The sequence below is a fragment of the Ischnura elegans genome, chromosome 3, assembly GCF_921293095.1.
Source record: "Ischnura elegans chromosome 3, ioIscEleg1.1, whole genome shotgun sequence".
NCBI lineage: Eukaryota > Metazoa > Arthropoda > Insecta > Odonata > Coenagrionidae > Ischnura > Ischnura elegans.
Window position 1 is genome coordinate 33,246,086 of NC_060248.1, and position 25,548 is coordinate 33,271,633.

At 33.4% G+C, this 25,548-nt stretch overlaps 3 protein-coding genes across 4 annotated transcripts in view; 1 reads left to right on the forward strand and 2 right to left on the reverse strand.

Moving 5' to 3' along the window:
• Positions 1-10,847: 10,847 nt before the first annotated feature.
• On the reverse strand, positions 10,848-16,957 carry LOC124155641. Its single transcript, XM_046529644.1, has 4 exons — positions 16,634-16,957; positions 16,420-16,555; positions 11,752-11,892; positions 10,848-11,656 (listed from the first exon to the last, which is right to left on the reverse strand). Exons 1-4 carry the CDS (start codon positions 16,744-16,746, stop codon positions 11,072-11,074), a joined length of 975 nt encoding a protein of 324 aa, XP_046385600.1. The 5' UTR covers positions 16,747-16,957; the 3' UTR covers positions 10,848-11,071.
• A 178-nt stretch (positions 16,958-17,135) lies between these two features.
• Positions 17,136-19,029, forward strand: LOC124155642 (phosphoglycerate mutase 2). Its single transcript, XM_046529645.1, has 4 exons — positions 17,136-17,344; positions 17,569-17,801; positions 17,893-18,157; positions 18,699-19,029. The coding sequence occupies exons 1-4, from the start codon at positions 17,245-17,247 to the stop codon at positions 18,863-18,865; spliced, it is 765 nt and encodes a 254-aa protein (XP_046385601.1). The 5' UTR covers positions 17,136-17,244; the 3' UTR covers positions 18,866-19,029.
• The window catches only part of LOC124155639 (M-phase inducer phosphatase-like), a 142,850-nt gene continuing 136,191 nt past the window's right edge, over positions 18,890-25,548 (reverse strand). For both annotated transcript variants that reach the window (XM_046529642.1, XM_046529643.1), the window contains 5 exons: positions 25,259-25,426; positions 24,507-24,804; positions 23,315-23,480; positions 21,922-22,149; positions 18,890-20,046 (listed from right to left, as the gene is read on the reverse strand). In XM_046529642.1, coding sequence (XP_046385598.1) covers positions 19,761-20,046; positions 21,922-22,149; positions 23,315-23,480; positions 24,507-24,804; positions 25,259-25,426 — 1,146 coding nt within the window. In that variant the 3' untranslated portion in view covers positions 18,890-19,760. The remainder of the gene's footprint in view (positions 20,047-21,921; positions 22,150-23,314; positions 23,481-24,506; positions 24,805-25,258; positions 25,427-25,548) is intronic.

A 25,548-nucleotide genomic window follows, 5' to 3' on the forward strand; every position in this document is an offset into this window, starting at 1 on the left:
AAAATCCTGGTTATATTCGCGATTTGACTACGAGGAGATAAAAAATTAAAAATGTGACTAGAAATGGAAAACCTGGTTATTCTCATGATTTCACTACGAAGAGATAAAAAATTAAAAATGTGACTTGAAATGTAATCCTGGTTATATTCGCGATTTCACTACGAAGAGATTAAAAATTAAAAAAGTGACTTGAAATGTAAAATCCTGGTTATATTCGCGATTTCACTGCGAAGAGATAAAAAATTAAAAATGTGACTTTAAATGGAAAATCCTGGTTATATTCGCGATTTCATTGCGAAGAGATAAAAAATTAAAAATGTGACTTGAAATGGAAAATCCTGGTTATATTCGCGATTTCACTATGAAGAGATAAAAAATTAAAAATATGACTTGAAATGAAAAATCCTGGTTATATTCGCGATTTCACTACGAAGAGATAAAAAATTAAAAATGTGACTTGAAATGGAAAATCCTGGTTATAATCGCGATTTCACTGCGAAGAGATATAAAATTAAAAATGTGACTTGAAATGGAAAATCCTGGTTATTCTCGCGATTTCAGTACGAAGAGATAAAAAATTAAAAATGTGACTTGAAATGGAAAATGCTGGTTATATTCGCGATTTCACTGCGAAGAGATAAAAAATTAAAAATGTGACTTGAAATGGAAAACCTGGTTATTCTCGCGATTTCACTACGAAGAGATAAAAAATTAAAAATGTGATTGAAATGGAAAATCCTGGTTATTTTTGCGATTTCACTACGAAGAGATAAAAAATTAAAAATATGACTTGAAATGGAAAATCCTGGTTATATTCGCGATTTGACTAGGAAGAGATAAAAAATTAAAAATGTTACTTGAAATGGAAAACCTGGTTATTCTCGCGATTTCACTACGAAGAGATAAAAAATTAAAAATGTGACTTGAAATGGAAAATCCTAGTTATATTCGCGATTTCACTACGAAGAGATAAAAAATTAAAAATGTGACTTAAAATGGAAAATCTGGTTATATTCGCGATTTCACTACGAAGAGATAAAAAATTAAAAATATGACATGAAATGAAAAATCCTGGTTATATTCGCGATTTCACTACGAAGAGATAAAAAATTAAAAATGTGACTTGAAATGGAAAATCCTGGTTATAATCGCGATTTCACAACGAAGAGATAAAAAATTAAAAATGTTACTTGAAATGGAAAATCCTTGTTATATATATGCGATTTCACTACGAAGAGATAAAAAATTAAAAATGTAACTTAAAATGGAAAATCCTGGTTATAATTGCGATTTCACAACGAAGAGATAAAAAATTAAAAATGTTACTTGAAATGGAAAACCCTGGTTATATTCGCGATTTCACTGCGAAGAGATAAAAATTAAAAATGTGACTTGAAATGGAAAATCCTGGTTATATTCGCGATTTCACGACGAAGAGATAAAAAACTAAAAATGTGACTTGAAATGGAAAATCCTGGTTTTATTCGCGATTTCACTACGAAGAGATAAAAAACTAAAAATGTGACTTGAAATGGAAAATCCTGGTTATATATCGCCATTTCACTACGAAGAGATAAAAAATTTAAAATGTTACTTGAAATGGAAAATCCTGGTTATAATCGCGATTTCACTACGAAGAGATAAAAAATTAAAAATGTGACTTAAAATGGAAAATCCTGGTTATATTCGCGATTTCACTACGAAAAGATAAAAAATTAAGAATGTTACTTGAAATGGAAAACCCTGGTTATAATCGCGATTTCACTACGAAGAGAAAAAATATGATAAATGTGACTGGAAATGGAAAATCCTTTTTATGATCGCAATTTCACTACGAAGAGATAAAAAATTAAAAATGTTACTTGAAATGGAAAATCCTGGTTATAATCGCGATTTCACTACGATGAGATATAAAATTAAAAATGTTACTTGAAATGGAAAATCCTTGTTATATTCGCGATTTCACTACGAAAAGATAAAAAATTAAAAATGTTACTTGAAATGGAAAATCCTGGTTATAATCTCGATTTCACTACGAAGTGATAAAAAATTGAAAATGTTACTTGAAATGGAAAATCCTGGTTATATTAGCGATTTAACTACGAAAAGATAAAAAATTAAAAATGTTACTTGAAGTGGAAAATCCTGGTTATAATCGCGATTTCACTACGAAGTGATAAAAAATTAAAAATGTTACTTGAAATGTAAAATCCTGTTTAATTATCGCGATATCACTACGAAGAGATAAATAATTAAAAATGTTACTTGAAATGGGAAATCCTTATTATAATCGCGATTTCCCTACGAAGAGATAAATAATTAAAAATATTACTTGAAATGGAAAATCCTGGTTATAATCGCGATTTCACTACCAAGAGACTAAAAAATTAAAAATGTCACTTGTAATGGAAAATCCTGGTTATAATCGCGATTTCACTTCGAAGAGAAAAATAATGATAAATGTGACTTGAAATGGAAAATCCTTTTTATGATCGCGATTTCACTACGAAGAGATAAATAATTAAAAATTTTACTTGAAATGGAAAATCCTGGTTATAATCGCGATTTCACTACGAAGAGAAAAAAATGATAAATGTGACTTGAAATGGAAAATCTTTTTTATGATCGCGATTTCACTACGAAGAGATAAAAAATTAAAAATGTCACTTGAAATGGAAACCCGGGTTATAATCGCGATTTCACTACGAAGAGCTAAAAAATTTAAAATGTTACTTGAAATGGAAAATCCTGGTTATAATCGCGATTTCACTACGAAGAGAAAAAAATGATAAATGTGACTTGAAATGGAAAATACTTTTGATGATCGCGATTTCACTACGAAGAGATAAAAAATTAAAAATGTTACTTGAAATGGAAAATCCTGGTTATAATCGCGGTTTCACTACGAAGAGAAAAAAAATGATAAATGTGACTTGAAATGGAAAATCCTTGTTATGATCGCGATTTCACTACGAAGAGGTAAAAAATTAAAAATGTACCTAAAACTGGAAAATCCTGGTTATAATCGCGATTTCACTACGAAGAGATGAAAAATTAAAAATGTTAGTTGGAATGGAAAATCCTGGTTATATTCCCGATTTCAATTCGAAGAGATAAAAAATTAAAAATGTTACTTGAAATGGAAAATCCTGGATATAATAGCGATTTCACTACGAAGAGAAAAAAATGATAAATGTGACTTGAAATGGAAAATCCTTGTTATGATCGCGATTTCACTACGAAGAGGTAAAAAATTAAAAATGTACCTAAAACTGGAAAATCCTGGTTATAATCGCGATTTCACTACGAAGAGAAGAAAAATTAAAAATGTTAGTTGAAATGGAAAATCCTGGTTATATTCCCGATTTCACTACGAAGAGATAAAAAATTAAAAATGTTACTTGAAATGGAAAATCCTGGTTATAATTGCGATTTCATTACGAAGTGATAAAATATTAAAAATGTTACTTGAAATGGAAAATCCTGGTTATAATCGCGATTTCACTACGAAGAGATAAAATATTAAAAATGTTACTTGAAATGGATAATCCTGGTTATAATTGCGATTTCATTACGAAGAGTTAAAAAAAACTAAAAATGGGAATTGGAAATGAAATTTTTGTTTTAAACGCGAATATTCTGCGATAAGTGAGAAAATTAAAGATTTTTTTTGGAAATGAAAATCCTGGTTATAAAATGATTTAAATTCGATGAGTGATTAAATTTAATATTTTATTTGAAAATTAAAATCGTTGTTGTAAACGGGATTTTACTGCAAAGAGAGAAAAAATTAAAAATTTGAATTGGAAATGAAATTCTTGTTATAAATGCGAATATACCGCGATGAGTGAGAAAAATAAATATGTGTTTATAAACGCGATGAATAAAAAATGATGAATTAAAAATGATATTTGGAAATTAAAATCGTTGTTCTAAACGCGAATTCACTGCGAATTGTGAAAAAATTAAAATGTGATATTGACTTAGAAAACCTTGTTATAAACGCGAATACAGTGCGAAGATAGAAAAATTGAAAATTCTATTTGGAAATGAAAATCCTGGTTATAAACACGATTTCACTTCGAAGAGCGAAGAAATTTAAAATGTTATTTGGAAATTAAAATCGTTGTTATGAACGCGAATTTACTGCAAAGAGTGAAAATTTAAAAATGTGAATTGGAAATGAAATTCTTGTTATCAACGCGAATTTAGTGCGATGGGTGAGAAAAATAAAAATATGTTTCGGAAAAGAAAATCCTGGTTATAAACACGATATAAGTTCGAAGTGTGAAAAAATTGAAAAAGTTATTTGGAAATTAAAATCGTAGTTGTAAACGCGAATTCACTGCGAAGAGTGAAAATATTAAAAATGTGAATTGGAAATGAAATTGTTGTTATCAATGCGAATTTACTGCGTTGAGTGAGAAAAATAAAAATGTTTTTGAAATGAGAATCCTGGTTATAAACCCGATTTAAGATCGAAGAGCGAAAAAATTAAAAATGTTATTTGCAAATTAAAATGCTGTTGTAAACGGGAATTCACTGCGAAGAGTGAAGAAATTAAAAACGTGAATTGGAAATGAAATTCTTGTTATAAACGCGAATTTATTGAGATGAAATAAAAAAATAAAAATTTGTTATGGAAATGAAAAACCTGGTTATAAAGGCGATATTACTTCAATGAGCGAAAAAATTACAAATGTTATTAGGAAATAAAAATTGTTGATGAAAACACGAATTCACTGCGAAGAGCGAAAAAATGAAAAATGTGAATTGGAAAATAAATTCTTGTCATAAACGATAATTTACTGCGATGCGAGAGAGAAATAAATATTTGTTTTAAAATAAAAAAATTCTGGCTATAAAGGCTATTTCACTTCGAAGAGCGAAAAAATTACAAATGTTATTTGGAAATTTAAATCGTGTATGTAAACGTGAATTTACTGCGAAGATTGAAAAAATTAAAAATGTGAATTGGAAATGAAATTCTTGTTATCAACGCGAATGTACTGCGATAAGTGAGAAAAATAAAAATTTATTTTGGAAATGAATATCCTGGTTATAAAAGCGATTTCACTTCGAAAAGCGAAAAAATTACAAATGTTATTTTGATATTAAAATCGTTGTTGTTAACGCGAATTCACTGCGAAGAGTGTAAAATTAAAAATGTGAATTAGAAATGAAATTCTTGTTAAAAACGCGATTTTACTGCGATGAGTGAGAAAAATAAAAATTTATTTTGGAAATGAATATCCTGGTTATAAAAGCGATTTCACTTCGAAAAGCGAAAAAGTTATAAATATTATTTGGAAATTAAAATCGTTGTTGTAAACACGAATTCTCTCCGAAGATTGAAAAAATTAAAAATGTTACTTGGAATTTAAAATCGTTGTTATAAACGCGAATTTACTGCGATGAGTGAGAAAAATAAAAATGTGTTTTGGAAATGAAAATCCTAGTTATAAACGCGATTTCACGTCGAAGAGCGAAAAATTAAAAATGTTATTTGGAAATTAAAATCGTTGTTATAAACTCGAATTCACTGTGAATAGTGGAAAAATTAAAAATAAGATTTGGAAATGAAAATCCTCTACATAAACGCGAATTCATCTCGAGCAGTAACAGAAATAAAAAATGTGATTTGGAAATGAAAATGCTTGTTATAAGCTCGTATTCGCTACGAAGAATGAAAAAATGAAACATGTCATTTGGAAATTCAAATCCTTGTTATAAACGCGTATTCACTGCGAAGATTTAAAAAAATGAAAAATGTGATTTAGAAATGGAAGTATTTGTTATCAGTGCGAAATCACTGCGTAGATTGAAGAAATTAAAAATGTGAATTAGAAAGAAAAATCTTTGTATTAACTACGATTTCACCTCGAGCAATGAAAGAATTAAAAATGTGATTTGGAAATGAAAATAGTTGTTATAAACGCGATTACACCTCGAACAATGAAAAAACCAAAAATGTGATTTCGGAATGGAAATCCTTGTTATAAACGCAAAATCACTGCGAAGATTAAAAAAAAATAATAAATTTGAATTGGTAATGAAAACCCTTACTATAAACGCGAATTTACTGCGATGAGTGGAAAAATAAAAATGTGTATTGGAAATGAAAATCCTGGTCATAGCCTCCATTTCACTTCGAGGAGTGAAAAAAATTAAAAATGTTATTTCGAAATTTAAATCGTAGTTCAAACGCGAATTCACTGCGAAGAGTGAAAAAAATTGAATGTGATTTGGAAATGAAAATGCTTGTTATAAGCGCGTATTCACTGTGAAGAGTGGTATAATTAAAAATTTGATTTGGAAATCAAAACCATCGTTATATACGCGATTGAACCTCGAGCAGTGAAAAAATTAAAAAATGCGATTTTGAAACGCAATTCCTTGTTATAAACGCGTAAGCACTGCGGAGAGTGAAAAATTTAAAAATGTGAATTGGAAATGAAATTCTTAATATAAACGCGAATTTACTGCGATGAGTGGAAAAAATAAAAATGTGTTTTGGAAATGAAAATCCTGGTTATACCCTGCATTTCACTTCGAAGAGTGAAAAAAGTAAAAATGTAATTTCGAAATTAAAATCGTTGTTCAAACGCGAATTCACTGCGAAGAGTGGAAAAATTAAAAATGTGATATTGATATAGAAAACCTTGTTATAAACGCGAAATCAGTGCGAAGATTGAAAAAATTAAAATCTTCTTTGGAAATGAAAATCCTCGTTATAAACGCGATTTCACCTGGAACAGTAAACGTATGAAAAATGAGATTTGGAAATGAAAATGGTTTTTATAAGCGCGTATTCACTGCGAAGAGTGGTAAAATTAGAAATGTGTTTTGGAAACGAAAACCCTCGTTAGAAACGTGATTGAACCTCGAGCAGTGAAAAAATTAAAAATGTGATTTGGTAATGAAAATCCTCGTTATAAACGCGATATCACCTCGAAAATAAACATATTAAAAATGTTATTTGGTGATTAAAATCTTTGTTATAAACGCGAATTCGGTGCGAAGAGTGGAAAAATTAAAAATGTGATTTTGATATGGAAAACCCTGTTTTAAACGCGAATTCACTGCGAAGAGTGAAAAAATTAAAAATTTGATTTGGAAATGACAATCCTCGTTATAAACTCGATCTCCCCTCGAACAGTAAAAATATTGAAAATGTCATTTGGAAATGAAAATGCTTGTTATAAACGCGTATTCACCTCGAAGAGTGGTAAAATTAAAAATGCGATTTGGAAATGATAACCCTCGTTACAAACGCGATTGAACCTCGAGCAGTGAAAAAATTATAAATGTGATTTGGAAATGCAATGTATTGTTATAAACGCGAATTCACTGCGAAGAGGAAAAATATAAAAAATGTGATTTGGTAATGAAAATCGTTGTTATAGATACGATTTCACCTCGAACATTGGAAAAACTAAAAATGTGGTTTGGAAATGGAAATCCTATTATAAACGCGAATTCAGTGCGAAGAGTGACAAAAGTTTCAGAGCGAAACAACAGTTTGTTATTCGACCCGCGATAATGAGAAGCGAAATAAATAATGAAATAACAAAAAGGAAAATCATATGATTAAAGCTCGATTGCGTTTAATATATTGTATTATAATCAAGAATTGTAAACATATGATTTTTAATCGATTGACGTGCACGAGAAAAAAATTGATGTCTGGTTAAAAAAGCAATAACTAATGTTTTAAAGTCGAATTGAGTTTACAGAAAAATGTGGAATTACATTCTAGATGCTAAAACTTTTTTTCGATTCGCGCGGAAGAGAAAATAAATGCAGTTTATCTTGTGTTAAGGAATATTTATAATTTGATTTGAATGATGAAAAAAATGCAAAAATAATATTTTTATTTTTCGAAACAATTGTTTATTTTTCGATTCGAGTTAACGACAAGTGAAATGCAAAATGAAAAAATAAAATCGAAAATCATATAATTAAAAGTCGATTAGTGTTAAAAAAAAAGGAAAATGAATAATGATGATGCAGATTTGGAAACATATGATTGTCATTGGATTCACGTGCACGAGAAAAAAAATGATTCACGGTAAGTAAAAGGGAAAAATTCAAGTTTAAAATAGGGTTTGTGCTAACAAAGAAATGTGGAATTATAATCCAGAAGTAAAAACATTTTCAAATCGCGTCCACGTGAAGATAAATAAGAAATGACTACTAATAAGGTTGGTCATTCAAACTCCATATGTGAGCTCAAGACATAAATGCGGGATAGTAATTAAGGCTTCGAAACATTTGATTTTTTTTTCGATTCGAGAGTTCTATAATAAAAATGCAAAATAACAAAAACAAAAAATAAAATCTTCGACCTGAAGACGCTGGCAGGATAGCCAGCGAAACTGTTGTCTACAAACAAGATGATGCGGAAAGAAACCCTGAAGAAATGCAGATATCAAACCATCGCCGCGGAATCCTACGTTCTAACAAAAAAGAAAATCATATGAATAAAACACGATTTCTGTTTAATAAATGAAAATATATAATTATGATCTAGAATTGGAAACATTTGATTTTCATTCGATTCATGTGCGCGAAGAATAAAAATAATTGAAGGGAAAATGAAAAGGAAAAATTCACATTAAAAATTCGATTTAGATTAACAAAAAAATTTAGAATGATAATTCAGAAGTTAAAACATTTTTTAAATTCCCGTGCACGTGAAGATATAAGCAAAACGACTTCTGTTAAGAAAATCGATAATTTAAACTTGTTTCAGCAATTAAAAAAATCCTGAATGATAATCTAGCCTGCTACACATTTATTTATTATTCCAATTCGTGTTTACTAATGAAAAAAAATGTTAAATGAAAAGTAAAATCTTATGATTAAAATCCGATTTGTGTGAACTAAATTGTTGTAGAATTTTGATCATAAGTGTAAATGTAAACATTTGATTTTTATTCCACTCACTGGCACGAGATAAAAATTGATGCATCGCAAAAAAAGAATTATTAATGTTTTAAACTAGATTTGTGTTAGCAAAAAAAATGCAATTTAAGTTGTGTTAACGAATATTGATTAATCAAACCTTTGTTTATTATTGATGATGCCCAAAATTCCTGATGTAATTTTTAACTTACATACTATGTTTAGACAAACAATCTAATCTTGCATAGGAGATTCTTTGAATATCCCTTGTGGTGGAAAGTTGAATGGAGGATCCCAATGTTAATAAAAAAATTTCTTCCAACGATCTTAAATCCTTAATACATATTTTAATTTCTTGATTTTCTAAATACATATATATTTTCAGTCAAGTGAGATTTTTTTGTTGAATAAGCAAGAGATGAGCTTGGAAAGTATAGAAAAAGTCCATTTTCTCACCCGTGGATAGAGTTTACTTTGTGGATGTCCTTCGACAATTTTGACCAATAAATAGGATTTAACTTGACTAATGATGCAGAAAAGGTTAAAGAATTTGAATTACTAACTGATATTGTACCTCAATAAAGATTTTTCACTTTTTTTCACAGCACTACGTACGATATAATGTTTGACAGTGCCATGATTAGAACATTGTATTGCGAACTATGTACTACATTTGTGCTTTGCCAAAATGGATTATAATGTATCTGCAGCCAATAATGCATTATTTTTGCTATGGACAACATCATTTTATTCAGTTTTAATGAAAACCATGCTAAAAATTATTGATTACTGAATTTCACCCTAACTTAAGCAAAAAAATAAACCAATCACTCCCAATTTCCCATTGAAATTCCATTTAACTTATAGTTTGACTCGGCATGGGTTAGCACCATCCAAATGAGATAATTCATACTTGAGGTTATACTACCAAATGAGGGGGAAAGCAAGAATTTTCACCGATAAATCTTTTTGCCCAAAAAATCATTAAAGTAAGGGAAGAGGCCCTTTCATGCCGGATGTCCGGTGGAGCCGATGGGCATTTCATTCGTAGGAGACATCGAGCATAGTTGTTGTGGTTTTTCAACGCAAACGACCAGACGTCAGCTCTAGCCGACGCGAGGGGAGGGAAGTTACAGCCGAGGTAACAACTGTCATATGCATTCAGGCCCGGCCTGAGACCCAGCTTAGCGAGTCATTAGGGCCACTCCTCGGCAATGAAGACCGACACTCCCACTCATTTATGATCATCCTCACTGCAGGAATCTGTTGCGAATTGTTATATTATCATTGGTGATCGCAATATATTTGGTTGCATACTACAATTTTTTAATACTTTGAAATGAATTCTTAGTTTTGTTTCGTACGTAAGCAATTTTAAAACAAAATTTTAGCACTAAAAAGACAGACTTACTGATTTATAGCCTTATTACCTTGTATTTACTAACTTTGTTGTTATTAACCATAAAAACCCATTTAAAATTCCACAATGGTAAAAAAAGTTAGTAATTCTTTTAAAAGAGTAAATTATTGAAAATCAAATATGATGTTTGGTTGAAAAAAAATCACTCTTAACGCAATAAGTTGACCATGGATTTGTGCTGAAATACGGTTAGGGGGGGTAGTCGAGTGGCTGGGGTAAGGGACAGGTGACCCGTTGAACAGGGTCCCAAATCTGAGAGACGAAAATAGCAGGGTAACTCCACCCCAAAAAAGAGCTCCAGAGAGGTTTAAAATATTCTCATGCTACTCATAGCAACGAAAAATCTTTTCCAATTATTGGCGTCGACAGGAAAGGGTTGATGCATACATCCAATGGAAATAGTTTTGCCTCATACGATGGATAAAAATTAAGGTGACTATCATATCAAACCTTTCGAAAAACAGCAGGGATACTACATACTTCATAACTGTTCTTATAGTAGATAATGACAACAGCTTTATAAAACATTTAATAAAGAAGTTCTTTAATATCTTAGCTAAAAATCTAATATTATTGTCAACATTGCTTTTTTTAATGCTCATAAAAAAATGACAGCTGTTAAACAGAAATCGCCACAACGAATTAGCATACTCTTTTCGGTACATTCACTTCTTAATAATGAACAAAATAACAACAGGAATATGGGTAAATAAAAATCAGTTTCCAACTCAATAATCCCTCGCTTTACTGTGTTAACTTTGCATCCTGCATTTGAACTGTTAACAACATCATGTCTAATTTCTCTTCGATTTTCTTAAGTCTCTCATCCACTCTAGCAACGAGTCTATTTTCTAGCAGTTGAAATTGGTCGGAAATGAGAGTTTTTATTGCATCACTGGATAAACTGTGTGACGGTGAAGTGAACTTTCCAGGGTTAGGCTCACCTGCACCATGAAGATCATGTGAACTGGAAGGAGCACTAAACGAACTAGAAGAACCATGAGAACTGGATCTGAATTTGGAGAGCATTGGAGAGACACTAAGAAAAAGATCACACATTTTTCTGTGAGCCTCGGCATTTCCCGAAGTATTCGGATTGCTGCCATCTGAGGCTTTTAGGCTCAATGGATTCGAAATGGTTTGAAAGGTGTTTAAAAGTCTCAAACACTGTTCAGCATTACCACTCAAGTCACATCCTGACCGCTGAAGTCTTTCGTTGACACTTTTGAAATCAACCTGTGCTCCATCATGGTGTAGACCTTTGGATGCCTGAGTATAAATGCCCATCCCATAAATCCAAATGCTTTCTTGGTTTTTTAGTTTCTTGAACTGTAAAAAAAGTAAAAAGCCCAAGTCTGAGATTATAATGTACATCTTATATACAAAATTTTATACTTTTAATACATCTAAGCCCATTGTCTAACCTTGATGGTACACTCCGAGGATGGAATTGCTAATTTAACGAAAGCACTGTACACAGCCATTCCCTCAAAGTCATCCAAGAAGTCGGAATGAGTCGTTGACACATACTCTCCGCCTTTCCCGAACAATTCTATGATGCGAGCCTGGAAAAGTTGAGGAATGATTGTGAAATAGGCATAAGTTTTAGAGAATTCCACAAAATTCAATGATATGCACCTGGAAATGTTATGAAACAGCAAAAGATATGTTTTAATAAGTTTAGGCCTCAATGATTCACGTCTCCACACAGAAGGTAGGCAAATAATTTTTGGGGTCCCCACACTCATCAAATCTAATTTTGATATTTCCTTCCTGGTATGTAGTCAAACCTTAGTTAAGAAAAATCCAAAATATTTTGGCCCAGACACCAATTCTTCTAAGATAAGGGTATTATTATGCAACTCATCAAGATAGTTGTTGTCGGGAACAAATGACGACTGACAAACCACTGAAGCAGAATCCTGTGATAGGGAATCAGATTTTGATGAAAATTTCTGCGTAGGCATTCAACTCAAAGTAAACACCCTGAGACTGTTTTGTAAAAAAGTATTTTTGAGTTTTATGCACATGCATTCTGTAATTTTAAGTTAAATCGTTTCATGCACATTTTAATTTTTTTTGCAATTTTTGCTAAAAAACGTACCTTGAATTATATAATTCCTACCATTTCTCCAACAAATTGTCATAGAGCCATCAATTATGGCTTATTAAGACTTCAAGAAAGGTGTCAAATATGTATGGAATTGAAAAAATACCCTTTCCTATTATCATTGTATTTAAATATTTAACACAATTCTTCATTAATTTTTCTCAAACACTCCATCTCAGAATGTGCCTAAATTTTTATATTATAATCTAAACAGATCCACCTTACTATTCCAAAAATAAAATTAAGTTGAAACTCATAAATTCTTCTTAAAAGCTTCTCCATTGAAAATACATTTGGTAGGCTATAATATAAGTCTATGGAAGTGATATTTACTCCAGACAATAGAGATATGATCCATATTCTGAAATATAAACTATCAAAGCCATCACTATTCATTATCTATATCAATAACAATATGATTTCAATGAGCCTTACGGTAGAGATGAACTGAAGATTTGGGATAGACAACCAGCTATAATGAAATATTGTTAAATACAATGTTAGTGGCTGTAATAGTCTACATTTTTGGCCGAAAAATTTTGACCTTATGAACATATTATGTGCTAGTAATGCATATGCTAATCCTCATGCATGACTTCCAAATGCTCTAGCAAGAATGCACTCCATTAGCCATCAAGTTGTGGGGAACAAATGACGACTGACAAACAACTGATTACACTTTTATTAGAGTAAATTACTCTTGCGCCTATCCCTACATTGCCTTTATCAAAGATAAAAGCAGTGGCGCTGACTCCATTGGGCCTGAGGGGGCCCGAGCCCCCTCAAAAATTCGTTATGGGTGTGAGGGAAAAAATGTGTCAGACTTGTCCATTTTCCCCGGAGTGTCAAAATATCGAGATTCGAGTTATCAGGGTTCTCATGTTGATCATATGACTCTTCTTAAATGCTTTAAAACTTAAACAGGGTTCCCACTCTAACTAAATTATAAAAGTCACTGTTTTTTCCAGGTTTTCACGTTCTAAATATCGTCAAATTCACGGCCTGTTGATAAGCCATTTTCGGCAGAAATATTGATGACGTAACAATTACCGCCCGCACGTTACCTAAAACTTTATCAACCGCGACAGGCGCCGTGAATTCAGATGTAGCGATGAAAGTGCTATTTCTCATGACGTCACTTATCGATATCAAAATTTACGTGTAGCTTAAGGTTGTGAGTGGCAAAAAGGAGAGAGCAGTGAGGTAGGGAAGTATATAAGTGTCTGATTTTCCGCCAGGGTTAATGAACACTTTGTGTGCCGGTCTTCCAATCACAGGCTCAAGATCAATGCGTCGTCATGGCACAAGGCACCAATAATTGCACTTCGATTATACGTGTGGAGATAAATGTGTCTCTATGTGGCTCGGTCTTGAAACATGATTTAAACATCTTTTTTTTCTTTTGATCTGTCAATTGTAGTTCTTTCTCTATTATAAAGAGAGATTTTTAAGGTTTTATGATGAAATTCATGGCCATTTCCAGGGTTTTTCACGGTAGATGAAATTCACGGCTTATTCACGGTTTTTAAGGTTTTCACGGTTGAGTGGGAAGCCTGTTAGAACTCACTACTTAAAAAATTTCCCGGGTCAAGATCCCTGGTTTGGGCCCCCACCGATATTTTTTGTGAGTTTTTAAACTAAACCGGGGTTTTTAAACTAGATAAACTAAAACTAGAGTAAGAACATAAATGCACATTGAAACAAAAACATTTATGATAGACTCAATCAATAGAGTCAATCAAAATTAACAAAAGTGAGATATCTATTGTAGGAAAAAAGTTTACAGCTCAACACGACAATCAAATCACATCTTGAGATAAAAGGAGTATGTTGACTCATATATATTCTTGGATCACTCATGCAGATGTTTAAACTGATTTTTGCTGTAGTCATCTTTGCATCACAATATTCAAGTTTATTCGGCTCTAATTGAAACAAGGCTATAGTTGGTTCTGAAGTGAAGTTCTGAAGAATTTGAAGGTAAACCATGGCCACAATACATAATAATTGTGAACTAAGTACAAAAAAAAACCTTTCATATTTTTTTGTCTACATCAATTTCATTTTCTTCATAATTTTAATGAAGAAAAAACGTTAATCCATGAGCCTTTAGAGGAACCAAATGCTATGCTCAACTATGCTATGCTATCACCCTGCTGATGCGATTATTTTCTTTATTATCCCCAGAGAAACTGGCTTAAATAATTATTTATGAATATTAGATAGATCAGACAATTATCCTACTTGGACTTTGAAAACAGAAAGTATCAGAGAGCAAAAATGTCAGTACGAATTTTGTTTAAAAATTAAATTTTTGTCACTGAATATAAAATTATATGATTTGAAGAGTATAAGAAAAGGATAGCAATACCATTAATATCTCAGTATACTCAATAGTATATGACTTGTAAGCATGTAGATATTCTTAATTATCTGAATTAAGATTTTTAGATAACTCAAGCATTTAAAGAAGAAAATCATTAATAACAAAAAATTGTTTAATATTTTCTATGTTTTGGACTTAATATTAATAACGAGTGTAGTTCTATCATTGATAAAAACCACCTGATAAGTAGCAAAAAATCAAGTGATTAAAATCTTAATAGAAATCAACCAACCTTAATTTTTTTATTATTTCATGTCCTGTATAACGTTCTAAAAAAAATCTTGCCTCATACATATACGTAGCATCATCAAATGTATCATTTCATGTTATGCATAATCTTGCCTCATAGCATTGAATTCTTGGTGAGAAGATGATAAAAATCACCCACAGTGGAATAATTTTACGTGGGGAGGAAAATAGGATCTATTAAATGAATGTGCTTTCCAGAGGATACAAGAGTTCAATTCAATTTGGAAGAAAATGTCGGGGGTGATTCATAAAATGCTCCAAGGAAAAATTACTTCATCCGTAGAATACCTTTCACAATGAAATGGAGGAAAACTCAGACAGCAATGGAAATATTGAAATGACTGGTGAAAGTCTCCTTTTCCATAAATAGCTATTGAAATGGAAAATTTCACTAGTAAGAAATAATTGTAATTGGGAACATAATATATAAATAGATATGTAGTGAAAAACTTGATGAAGAGTATGATATGTTGGAGTGTGTAGGATGGTAAAGAAGAAAGGGGACGCAAACTAGCTGGAAATATAGCAGAGGCTCCAATGGATGAGGGCAAGATACTTGAACATTAAGAGGAAAGTGCTTGAAGTGGCAGGTACATTGCCTCATGACTGAAAGTAGGGGTAGGTGGTACTGATGCATTGTGTGCAGATGAGGGATGTTGAAAACTGATGCAAAGCAAGAATGATGTAGGTAAAAATGTTAGGAAGAGAAATGGGTTACGCCATTAGAGAGGGGAGAACATTTGTCAATCAGATGAGACAGTATTAACGAGAGGCCAATACATGTGGGTTAAACTACACCACTCTACCTACCTGTGATCCTTTCATAAACAGTAAATTATACCTTAACAATATTTCAACAACCAAAACTGCTGTGCTGTAATAACAAATTATACCGTACGTAGTGAGTTAATTATTTTTCTATTAGAGATGAAAATACATTGTACCCTAATTTTCTCAATTAAATACCTAAACTTGTCAATTAAACAAAATGAATCAGTTGTCTATTAGCATCTGTTAAAGTTAGATAGCTATATATTTATTCTACACCTGCAATACGTAAATTAATCAGCAATATTATTTGATACATACTCTACCGCATAATATACCGTAAAATGAAGAATCAACTATTCGTCGTATCCCACAAAAACCAACACTTATTCTCAGTTGAGAGGAACTTGGTAGTCATGTCAAATATTTATAAGCATTTTATTTCGTTAAATTGGCGTGTCATGATGGAAAAAACAAACCAAATATATATGAGGCCGTATTGAATCAACTTCATCATAGAGCAAAAGTAAGGTGGAGCAATTCTCAAAATTAGCCGATGACTTATTCAGATAAACGTACCTCCGATACAATTTTTAGAGCCGTGATAATAATATTTGGAGCAAAATTGAAGTTCAATTCCGGCGAACTTGAGGCTGAATCCGGCGAAAACAGGCGAACACAGGTTTCTAAACTAACTATGTCACTCAATTCTGATCTGTAAGAGGAATATTAGGAATCAGTAATTGATAGTAAAGTATTAACCAAGAAAATAACTGCGTGAATAATGACATACTCATCGCCATTATCTGCACTGCTTCCAAAGGTAATAGTATTCTTAATATCTCTTTCATCAGCAGTCTCCCAATTGCACGAAAGATTCAGTTTTTCCAAATATTCTGAAGTCATTTCGATACTTGAGTTCTCGCTCTTCAATGATTAAATCGTAATTCACTACGGCAATATCATTCCGCAAACTATTCTTTTGAACATAAAAACTCAATCTTGAAGAGTTGCGCTAATATAAGAGAAAAGTCACATTGCGACACAAATTCGAGAGACATTCACGTCTGAACTGAGGTCTTGTTTACAAACCCGGGCGGTCTTGAGAAACAAATGATGACCGATAAAAGGGAAATTTGCCATTCTTTACCATTGTAATTATAAATTTTACAGAGTCAAAAATAAAATTTGGCTGTTCGAATTCATTATAATTTTCAGTTATTTATGTTCAGCAAGTTGAATTATGATTAAATTCGCTATTTTCTTGCATGCATATATATAGGAGGAGTATCGAACTCATGAAGGTCAGTGGAGGACAACGGTTTGTTAGAAGGGTAGGAAGCTCGTCTGCTCGGTGCGCTTAGCGAGTCAAAACTTTAATCTGTCTTTAAACTAAATTTCACGATGGCAAAGTACGCTATTGTTATGGTGAGACACGGAGAGAGTGAATGGAATAAGTTGAATCAATTTTGTGGCTGGTTCGATGCAAATTTAAGTGAACAAGGTACGTAATGAGATCAATAGGCCGCTGGTGTAATTCTTCGAGTAATTGCACCAGTTCTTTGAATGCTTTAATGCTTCCTGCCTCCAGTTTTTCTACTGATTTGTATAAACCTCATGTTATCATAATTGTATGTATGTATTTTCTCATAAAACACACGCTCAGTTTTTGAGAACTGCCCAAAGCCATTCAACAATCACCTGTAATCTCTTCATTGATCCTAATAGGCGTCCAAGAAGCAAAGGCAGCTGGAGATGCATTGAAGAATGCTGGTTATAAATTCGATATTGCTCATACATCAGTTTTGACCCGCGCTAAAAATACTTTGGGGCACATCCTCGAAAAGATCGACCAGAAGGACATACCGGTACAAGAAACTTGGAGGTTGAATGAAAGACATTATGGCGCGTTGACAGGATTGAATAAAACAGAAACTGCCAAAAAATACGGTGAAGATCAGGTAATACTTTTGTTTGACCATACCCTTTTAACTGGTGAAAACCTTAAAAATCGAGTGATTTTAAGTTTATCACCTTTAATGATTCCTTTAGGTACAAATCTGGCGCCGAAGCTTTGATGTCCCTCCACCGCCGATGGAAGAAGACCACCCGTACTATAAGAGTATTATCGATCACCACAAAGCTGCTGGAGGACCTGCGGCTGCCGATATCCCAAAATTTGAATCTCTCAAGCTAACAATCGAAAGAACGTTACCATATTGGAATGGGACAATTGTACCGCAGTTGAAAGAAGGCAAACGGATTTTGATCGCAGCTCATGGCAACAGTCTACGAGGCATCGTGAAACACCTTGACCGTAAGCCATTTACCTTTTGTCATTTCTAGGGTGAAATTGGCTGTCACTCAATACTTAATGGCAATTGCTTGATATGAAACTTAATATGTTAATGAAATAGATTCCACAGGTATAATACCATTTTTATGTTATTCAGCAGTAAGAATTGACTTTGATGTTGGCATTTTTGAAGCTGAATTACAACACTCAAATAACCTACTGCTGTGTGGTAGCTCTTAAAGGCATGCCAGATTTTGCAGCAGTCACTTAATATTTCTTTATTCAGTGGATTCTGTATCCTTGTCCCCACATTGCTGCTATATACTATCCAGGTTAACTGCGAGGTTCTGATGAGTTTATAAATTCATTTTCATAATGCTTCTTCCTTCTAATGGTAATAGAATGGTAGTTACCTCTGTGGGGACATTTGGTTGTCGGAATAGAGACATATTATCCCTTTTTATCCTTCGACCTTTAATGTCATGAGCAAGGTCAACTTTGAGCTCTGTGACCATACCTAAGTTATCTTGGCCGCTTCTAAAATTACCCTATCCCTTTCCAGAAATGACTGATGCTGAGATCATGAAACTTAATCTGCCAACTGGAATCCCATTTGTTTATGAATTGGATGAAAACATGAAACCAGTCGTTTCTATGAAATTCTTGGGAGATGAAGAAACTGTTAGGAAAGCAATGGAGGCTGTGGCTCAACAGGGAAAAGCCAAGTGAACACTTAAATGATTGAAGGCCAGGTTATAGTTCATGTGTATTTATTGATGATGACAAATGATAATATGATCAATGTAAATTCCTGTGCTAAGCAGTAGTCAGCTGCTGTAAAACTGTCTCGGTGTTAATATGTCTGGTCAAACCAATAAAAACATTCTTTCTCACCTGAGTTATTGTTAATGTCATACATCAAATGAATTTTAGCCTCAAATTCAAGTGCATTTAACACCATTGTGAATCAGTTTTACTCAAAGCAAACACTTCAAAAGTCAATTTTCAAAAGGTTTTGATTACAAGTACAAATCCCAAAAATATATACGATAGAACTTATTTTTATTAATGGTTCTGATAGAAGGTGGTGAAATTCATCTCATTCTTTCACATCACAATATTGCTTATATCCTATTTGGCAGTGATTGTGTCGTGTCTCACAAAACACAGAATGATTGCACTGATAATACACTTTGGTCCTCTTTTTGGGATCAAAGACACCAACACTCGATACATACATATTTTCTCGCCACTCATTCACACTAACATTATGGTTCTGTACCAATTTAAAAAGTGTCACATATATATATTCGGTGAAAGGAAACTACTATCTCTTCAATCATTCACACGCTTGTTGAGCCGAGTGAAGGATCACGCTTGAATAGCATGACACTGGGCAATGAATTCCCACTGCATCAAACCTCTCACAATCAAATAAAGAAAACTCAATTTTAAAAGAGAAACAAATACCCCTCTATACATGCACCACCAAGAACACGAGCACACTTTTTTTCTGCGGATATACACTCAATCTTAACAACTTCCAGGCCAGCACACACACACAGTATGGCAATGAAGAATGGGATTAGGGCAGTGAGTAGAACACTTGAAGAATAAATAGGTTTCACAGGCCCAACCTCTTCAGGCTCCCACGCATCGGTAGCCTCGAGCCTTCCATTCCAGATGTGCCCATACCGCCAGTCCATGACTTGGACTTGGCACGACAGGAGCGTAGATCTGATTCATAGCGAGGATCGGCCATCGGGAGGTAAGAACAGGGCTCACATAAATGACTGTGTTTGTCAAAGAATTCCTTGTAGCCACCATGAAGAAGATAAATTTCAGGATAATGAAGGGCTGGATAACATTCCTTATTTCTGTCCCTGTCAGAGTTTCTCAAGAATCTGGACCTGTAAAGAAAAGCCAGGCATTGAATTTAAACATAGCTAAAAAAAGTCATAATCAATACGTGGCAAAGAAATTCTGATACACAACCAACAACACATTAATTCATAATAATGCTATGGAAATCATGATGTCCGCCATTGATTCCTGCCCTTTACCAAGACAATTGGGTCCTTGACTCAGCTCGGAAATTGCAACTCATAAAAACATTTTGGCAGGGAAAGATAAGTTATGACAAAAATTAAAATCTTTCTCATTCAGCTATTTTCAAAATTTGAAAATTAAGGGACACTAAATTTGCAGCTCACTATTCATAATTTGGTGATGCCATTACAGTTTCAGCTCTTAACTAGTGCAGGGATACATAACTGCTCATTGAGGTGAAGATCATTCAAAAGGGTGTAAACAACCACAAATTACTTTCCTCAAACCCAAGTTATTCTTTTGGACCAAGGAGTAGCTGAGATCAGGTGATGCCATTATCTGTGAAAAAATCCGTTGATGTTCCAGGGTGAATAGCTCAAGAAGTAACCGACGGATATAAACATGGGTCCCTTCATGTTTCTAATTCTATTACAGTTCAAAATTGACAAAATTGGTGATCTAGCCCATCAGATATTGTAGCCCTCTCTAAAATTCTGATATTGATGCTAGCATCCCTTTCTAATGCAAGTGCCTAGGCCCAAAAGTAAGGAACAAGCATTACCGTGACTGATGTTTTATTATACAGTAAATTGTAATGTTTCAATTTTCAACTACATTCTATTGAAGTGTAGTATTAAATACCCGGTAGCTCAACATACAGCCATTACAAGCACAACAAACAAAATAGCTGCAATGCTCATAATATAAGAAGCAACTGTTGTGCTATTTCCTGACTTGAAAACTGGAGAGTCAATGAAAATTATATATAAGGGTAACCTTAACACATCCAACCCAAGAATGTTTAAGAAGTGATACAAACAATTCAGTAATTTCACCAAGTGATACAACCCCAGAACATCCCACCCACCTCCATGGGAGTTGAACACTAGTACTTTTAGAGACACCATTTCACCGGAAATTCATTAACTAATGTAATATCATATTGGCTTTGAAGTTTCTGCAATGAGTAGATGACTGCTCCCTTTTGCTTACAGGATTGCTACCACCCAGATGCTCATTTCAGTCATGTCTCCTCCTATCCCAGAGGCATCGCCATGTTGAAAATGAAAGCACTACATTTTCAATGATATTTATACTTGAACCATCTGACTGTGATTTGTTCACTCCATTATCATTTCTGCCAATCTTCTTAAAGGCTCTTTGAGCAAAGAATGGATTCTATTTTGTTAGCCTGGATACTTCACTAGAGTATAGTTGTGCCGGAAAAACAAAATCTACAAGGCAGCATCTCCAAAAGCTGAATGGATCAGTTAACTACTCACACTGGGATTCCAGAAGCCAACAATATTTGCCTCAGTAGGGAGGATAGCAAGATAACAAGAAGAGCAAACTTTTCAGGATCTAAACATGAAGAAAGAAAGACGTATGACTTCTTGGCAGCACTTGCTTCCCAAACTGTACACTAGTGAAGCATCACATCCAGACTAACAAAGCAGAGAGAATTCTTTAATTAAGAAGCCTTGATCATAATTGGCGGTAAAAGTATTAATGCAAACACTGAGTCAGTTAGCAGGTGCAGGAATAAATATCAGTGTAAGTGCAGCAAATTTATCTTTGACCTGAATATGCCTCCAGGATGGAAGGATTAATGTAGTCTGAAAAACATCTATCAAGCAACATTACCGAAAGCAGAATGGAGCACCAAGGCCAACTTAATAAAGTTTGGAAAGGGATGAGTATGTAGACTTGAGGTATAAATCAATGTTTGTACTCACAATCTGGGCCCCCTCTCTGATGAAAATTCACAATGGAAGACTAGGATGTCTCTCCTTGGCCTGGATTCACTTTTGTCAGCATCACCTTCACAACATTCACCCTCAGGTTTAGAACTATTTTGTGCTGCAAGCAATTCTGGATTGCTCATAAACTCTTTCAATATTTGTTCATGGGTGAATAAATTCTTGGCTCCCTTTATATGGCCACCTTCATATTCGTATGGATACCTGAGAATAAAAATAATTGGATATTAAAAAAATTATACCTCAGAACATTGCATACATAATCCATTTCTTGAATATTTGATCAAAATGTAGTGAGTCAAAAATCAAGAAAATGGGAAAAAATTATTCATGAGAAAAGAACTAATAGGATGCAGATATTTAACCATGGCGTAAATATATAGAAGTTTTAGATAGCTTTCTGATAAGACAGATGCCAATGTAACTGATAAAATTGCCATACACAAAGATTTTTAAGTGACTATGAACTTGAATGGTCTACAATTTAAGAAGTATCATCTGTGACTTTTGCTGCATGCAATGCTTGGTCTCCTTCAGCAGCTTGAACTCAGGAGTGTAAATCTTGCATTTTCCCAACCATAAGATCATAATATTTGAGCCAGTGAATGAAAGTCAGTTGGACAATGTACAGGGCATCAAAAATTTCAAATTAAGCATAACATGTAAACGAAAAACTACTAGAAAAATGACCATGAAATTAGTATCAATCTTTTGATATCAACCATTTTGGTTTTTACATTTTCTCCCGAACATTATAACCATTGGACATCAACAGTGCATACAACATTGGAGAATATTGAAATGCAACAAGAAAAACACTAAAAATTCAAACCAAAGTGGAAATTAGAAATAATAAGAAATGCACACAAATTTGAAAAACTTGATTCATAGTCAATTGAAATTTACACTTAACACACATCGTCAGCAAAAATCTAATTGTTCAACTAGAATTGTTGGAAGCAATAATTTTACCAAAAAGTGAAACCAGTTTGGGTAGATTCAATGCAAAGAGACATGTAATGTGTGTTTTTCATTTTGTGTGTACAATATTCCTCAAAGAGCATGCCCATCCATGATTAAAACACAGATGGTAATTTCCACACTATTTAATTTAACACTCAATGACTGACTAGGATTTATTGGTCGGTCGTTGAGTGTTTAATTAAATGGTATGGAAAATACCATTTGTGTTTTTATCATTGATATAGCAAACTTCGACAAAATCAAGCCTGAAACGATTTTATACGAGCATACCCATAGTGACAGATCATAATTTTGCTACAATTGTGAGAGATCACAATCCTCAAATAAAATATTTAAGAAAAAATGAATTAACATGAGTGAGAGAATCACAATTGAGAATTCTAACCTGCAGTCAATGATAGAATAGCTATCAATACAGTCCTCATATTCCCCTTGCAAGAGGCGAGCCAGTGTGTCTGATGAGATAGTCTTCAAGTCCTGATGCCTTCCAGGAATTAAAGGAAGACTATAAGGCCTCGTGAAATCACCAATCAGATCAGGCTCAAGGGAGGCTGAAATCAGTAACAATTACAACATTAACATAAGCACAAAATTAGTGAAGTCACGAAATGAAACTGAAAAATGAAGCCACATTTTTATTGGTAGCAATATGACACCATAAAAAAGTAGTTCAGAGACACATAGATCCTATTATAGAGAAATTGAAACTATAGAGCTTAATGAAAGCACTTGGTCAACAATTTTAGAACTTAGGTCTTTGAAGTGAAGAATATACACATAAAGCTTATGTAGTTTTGGAAAGTGAAAGTTGTGGCATAAAAGCAAAACATAGACACCATACTTAAAGCAGTAGCAGCAAAAACTCTTTCTTGAATGGCTACACAAGCAGTCTGGTAAATACATTATTTATGGAATGCAAAAATCCTACCTCTATTGCAATGCTAAAACTATAAGAGGATACTGATCAATTATACACAATTAGAGAACATACTGATTATTTTGGTTTAAATATAACAAGCAGCAATTCTTTCATCATTCTATTCATAGGCAAAAAGATGATTTCTTAATCACCAGCTTTTCACTCAAATGCAACAAAAACTCTCAGAATACAGGTGAGAACTTCCAACACTGAAAGCAAAAATGATCAGAAGTGAACCCATTTAAGAGACAATGAGTAGATTGCACATTATTTCCAACAACAGCCAGCCATTATCAATCTTACTCCACTACAAGGGCAAGGAAAGTTTGACAGTGTGGTAATTAGTGATGATATTGAGACAGTTATGCAGTTAAATCCTTTTACAGCCAATCTTTCAACTCAGAAAGAATCAGTATGCACAAAGAATGTCAGATCTTTTTTGACTAATTTGTACGAGCTCACTTAGAATTTCATGAAACTTCCAATATTTAAGAGTTGCTGCTAATTTTTTTATACTTCTAATACAAATGTCATTGAAAGAGTTCACCAATGCTGTTATCCATTCTGTGCTACTTGGGAAAAAATTTCATTTTAAAATTAAAGAAAAAACGTCTGGCCGATACATCGACTGGTAGGCAAGACCAAGCAGAGTACTCACATCGAAGTAGAGCTCGCTTTATGACTGCTTCAGAATCTGAAACACTGCGCTGGAAAACAGGGGGTGAGACTTTTTCCACAGGTGACACGGCTGCTTCACTGCTCCATATTGATGGGGAATCGCAGTCTGGGGGCTGCGAAATGGTCATGCACCTCCGCTTCTTGCTTCGTACTTGCGCGGCAAAGCCCTCAGGTGGCTCAGGCCTCTTGAATCCAAATGTTCCGGGAGATGCTTCATCGGCATTCTCCTTCTCTTCCAATTTAGCCGGTTTGGGATCCCGGAAGAGGCACAAGCGAGCCTATGATGATAATTAAAAGTAAAGTCTGAGATTCTCTAATCTTTCAAGAATACCTTGGCCTTTACCAATATGAATGCTTCCCATAAACTTGGATAAGTTAATGTCTCAATGAAAATATATTTCACCAGGTAAACATTAGAGTATAAAATAAATGATTCATTATGTTGGTGTAGAAAATTTATAAATATTTCCGTTAGACTCAGAGATAAAAAAAATTTAGGCAACCAAGGAATGAAACACAGTTATGAAGGAATTGTACCAACTCCAATGTATAGAAATATTTAATGGGTACCATAATATGAAGAGATCATACTCATAATAAGTTTAAAATTAACAAAATTGTTAATCAAGGAAACTATTAAGAGAAAGTATACCTTTAGGATTGAGAGCAAACATTATTATTGATGCTTTGAGCATATTTTAAGACAATCACAGTCCACAGAATGATACTCACCCTGCTGGATGGAGGAGTTTGAGAGGTTTCCACAAGAGAAACACATCGCCTGAAAGTTGGATGTTGAACTTGGACTCTTGGCCCAGACACTTCTGAGCTGCGCACAATTGGCTTTGATAGAAGGCTTCCAATGCCAGCAGGTAAAGATGGGGCCTCAGATGATTTTGCCTGCAACACATGACGGATGATATATGAACTGGGATGCATTAACATTATAGTGAAACTATCCACTACAAGGAAATAAACCGGCAATAAAAATCACATAGCAATGGAGAATGAAGCAATGAAGA